At 32.3% G+C, this 4,070-nt stretch overlaps 1 protein-coding gene across 1 annotated transcript in view; it reads right to left on the minus strand.

Moving 5' to 3' along the window:
* Window positions 1–2,787: 2,787 nt before the first annotated feature.
* LOC110020987 (E4 SUMO-protein ligase PIAL2-like) overlaps window positions 2,788–4,070 on the minus strand; it is a 78,248-nt gene continuing 76,965 nt past the window's right edge. The window contains exon 16 of the mRNA XM_020719298.1: window positions 2,788–3,711. Coding sequence (XP_020574957.1) covers window positions 2,983–3,711 — 729 coding nt within the window. The 3' untranslated portion in view covers window positions 2,788–2,982. The remainder of the gene's footprint in view (window positions 3,712–4,070) is intronic.

Consider the following 4,070-nt stretch of genomic DNA (forward strand, 5'->3'; position numbering starts at 1 on the left):
GAAGATTTACATACATACTATTAAATATTTATGTATTTACATGTCTAATACCTAAACTTTAATTTTTACATATATGTATGTCGCATTGCCAATGCATGAAAAGGTGTATTTCACTTTTTAAAAGTTAAAATAGTGGTGTTTTTGATGTGATATGCAAGAATTAGGCCAGATGGATGTAAAAATCAACTTGTAGGTTTAAGACTTGTAAAATACATAGGAATTGGGTGGTATGGATGTAGATAACCCAAATATTAAATGGGTTAAAAATCTGATCCAGACCTGACTCACCCTCAACCCAATTGACTCGAATTCGACCCAAGTAACCCATTTAATACCTGCTCTCCAACACTCCTGTTGTCTGCTTCTTTTGCCTTTCTGACTTTAAATGAAGATATCTACTAAAATTCTTAGCTTTATAAAGCATGAGTTTGTGGTAGAGCCTAAAGGAAACCATAGCCTTTAAATTCTTCTTCATCTTCTTAGGCAATGCTTTGACTAATTACTTCAGAACTAAGATCAATTGAGATTGGAACTCCTTTAGTGCATCATCTTAGTCATTTTCATTCATTACTAGAATTTATAACAACTTAAATCATTAAATTTCTTCAACTTAAAATTGTATGAGCATCAGAATTTGTAGAATTATATCATCATGCTATAAGACATGGATGTTGCTCAAATCAAACCAAGCCAAGGACTGTAGTTAAAATCAACTCTGCCCATCTTATAGAAAAATTCACTAAAAATTAAGTGAGGGTTTGGATTTGCTTCTAATTAAGCCAGCTTTCAAAAAATTGACTGGATTGTTCTAAATCTGAAGGAATGACATAAGAGTCATTTTTATCAGGCTTAAAAGGTCATGTGGTTGTAGATAATTATAAGTTTATTGTATTCCAAATATATGGCAAATTAATTACATTATGTTTGAAATATTTAAAATACAAACCCCATGCTTCATTCTATTCGTCAATCTTCGGTTGAATTAAGGATTTAAGAACCTCTAATATACTCGTGCATCGATTTTGAAATATGTTGTAACATTATCTCAATTTTTTTAATAAAATAATTCAATATTTGAGCAATTTGAATATCTTATATGAATTAAAACCCATATGAATAAGAAATTAAAAATATATAATACATAATAATTTTCATTGGTGCAATCAAAAAATAAATAATCATATCGAGTGTTAATTATTTGAGGATATATTTAAAATGATCATAACTATTTCATAAATTTAAAATACGTGTAAAGATATGTGTCATAATGATAATATATTATCATTCAAAATAATTAATAGATTATTAACTCCTATGTTATAAAATTATTTTCCTAACTAGACTTTTATTTCATAGGATTGAAAAGAAATGACTCATTATATATATTATTAATCTGAACTCCAAAAAACAGAGAATACTTCAAAGTTCTGCCAAACAACCAATAAACATCTTCTTTCGCTCAGAAGTTGTTTTATTGTTAAATGGTATTATTAATGTGAGCTATACAACTAGCAATTATAACAATATCATCACAAAAAATTGCTCAATATGTCTTTTATTTCTCTTGTGTAAAACACGTCTCTTAGAAGATGATGTTATTGTGCATTTTGTCATTCTTATAGAATTTACTTTAACTTCCACTTCAAGCCAATCAATTATTCATGATGAATCTATGACACTATACAAATATAGAGTGCTTGTCAACCTTGAATTTGATTTGTTGGGTGTAAAATAGAGTCTAAAAACTTAGACTTCATTCACTCTCTAGCAACATGTCATTCACCATAAATCTAAACTCTATAATTTATCGTTTAGATATTTAAAGAGCGAGTACCTTCTACAAAATCCTATAACATAACATATGTAAAGCATTATAAATGTTTTTAATTTAATAAAATATGCTTGACATGATAAAGTAGAGTAATTTTTATTTATTTATATATCTAAAGAAAAAAAATTTGTATTTATATGCATGACAAATATCATTATTATATACTTATCAAAATAGAATAGAATGCATTTTTGACACTAGATTAATATATTCATAAACATCAAACTTTTAAGTTAGATACTAAAGTACGTATAAATTGTATTATATGTATTTAAAATTTTATTAAATAAAACGTTTTTTTTTATATTTGATTTTGATGGCGACAAATGAAGGTTGGTTCAATAGTGAGAGGCGGGATAAAACGATGACAGATTCTGTTAAAACACACTCAACATTAACTCAAAAAACTTTGGAATATTTTAAAATAGATTAATTTATTTAATTAAAAATCGGTGAAAACATACAAAATAAATGATTTAAAAATAAAAAATAGTTAAAAACAGGTTCTACATCTTATATTATAAAACATACTGTTTGCTGCTGCTGCTGCTCAGAATTACATGAACCTGGAAGCATATTGCGTCTGGTATTTATATTTTATTTTATAAGCATTTATATACATACCACCAATTCCGAGTTATTTATATACTTAACACCTAAGCTATATACCTTTTTATATATATACCACCAAAACCTTTCATATCAAATCAAACAAATCACTTTAAATTTCAAAAAAATAAAAATCTTTATTTTATTTCGGTTCAAAGCAGTAAGCAGTGCAATCAATCCATCGCTAAAGATTTAAAAAAAAAAAAAACAAATAAATAAAGCATAGTATTAAAGTGCTCTCTAAGCTCTTAAACATAGCAAACAATTTCTCCTGCACCAACATACTTCCCATGTAACAATGCAGAGCCATATAAAGGCACAAAGAGCAAACAAGGAAGCTCGCATAATTATGAACGGACACATCTATCATTTTAACATATTTGATCACACTCAACATTATACGGTAACTCAGCTACTTGAATAGTTAAAAAAGAAGTAAAAAAATAAAAAAACAACTCACTATAGAGCCACTGCAGATATGTAAATGTACAGCGATCAATGAATCTACAGGTGAAAACAGATACTTTCAGTAGGGTTTAGAGTTAAATCCTTGTATCTCCTTGTTGAGTGCTAAAATTATCCTGACTAGGGTTAATTTGGTGATTCAGTACTCCATGAGACAAGAGATTGTTGGCAATTAATGCTGAAAACTGATCAGAGTTTGAGAGAGAAGATGAGGGCCTGCCTGTAGCGGTCTGGTTCAAAGGGGGCATATAGTTACTTATAACAGCTGAATAATCACTGCCAGTCAAGCTGCCCCTCATTCTACCAATTGGTCTCCAATTCTGCTCGGATGGAAGCTCAGGAAGCCCATCTGACCTTTGAAGTGGTGAAGGTGTTCCCCCTGTCATGCTCCTCCATCGATCTGTACCGACCACTCTCGAGTTCTCCCAAGATGCCGGCAAATTGGACGCGGAAGTGGACAGCGATCTTGAAAACTGGGGTGGCAGAGAAGCTTGAGCAAGACTTCGCTGATTTGCAAAATTACCAGCTGCAAGGCCGATCGTGTTTTGTGATGGCTGGCGAACCACAGATGGAAGGCTGGGAGATTGCAAAGAAACGTTCGAAGCTTGGCTCATGGGCAGATGCGTCCTGAAACCTGGCGGTGTTTGGAGAGGATTGCGGGAGAAGGGCGAAGGTTGAAGAGAAGCTCGAAGTGCATCAATGTCACTTGGTCCCCTCCGATGGCTAAAAGGTGATCTACTGTTTAATGTGCTTGGTGATGGTAGCCCAACCGCTTGTTGCATTGTGGCTTCATTCGGAATATGATCCTAGAGAAATGCAAAGTGGAGAACTTTAGTTCCAGCACAAAAGAAATCCAAAGGCTGAATCACATGATAGATTTACCAAACCATATATGTAGGATGTTAACCCATATCATGTGAGTATTACACATCATAGCACTGTCAGGTTCACGTGATGTGATCATAAGGTTCTACCGCCAGAAACCAACATGAAAAAATGCATAATAGCGGGATAATTTGAAATGGGTCATTGCAAGAGAACTTCAAGAAAAAATTCTAAACATGAAATTGGGCCTCACTTCCGTCTCCAATAGGGCTGTCAATTTGGCTCGTTGTTCGTGAACAGCTCGTGTTCGGCTCGTTAAGCAGCTCGTGTTCGGCTCGTT

Source organism: Phalaenopsis equestris, unplaced genomic scaffold (genome assembly GCF_001263595.1).
Source record: "Phalaenopsis equestris unplaced genomic scaffold, ASM126359v1 Scaffold000114, whole genome shotgun sequence".
NCBI lineage: Eukaryota > Viridiplantae > Streptophyta > Magnoliopsida > Asparagales > Orchidaceae > Phalaenopsis > Phalaenopsis equestris.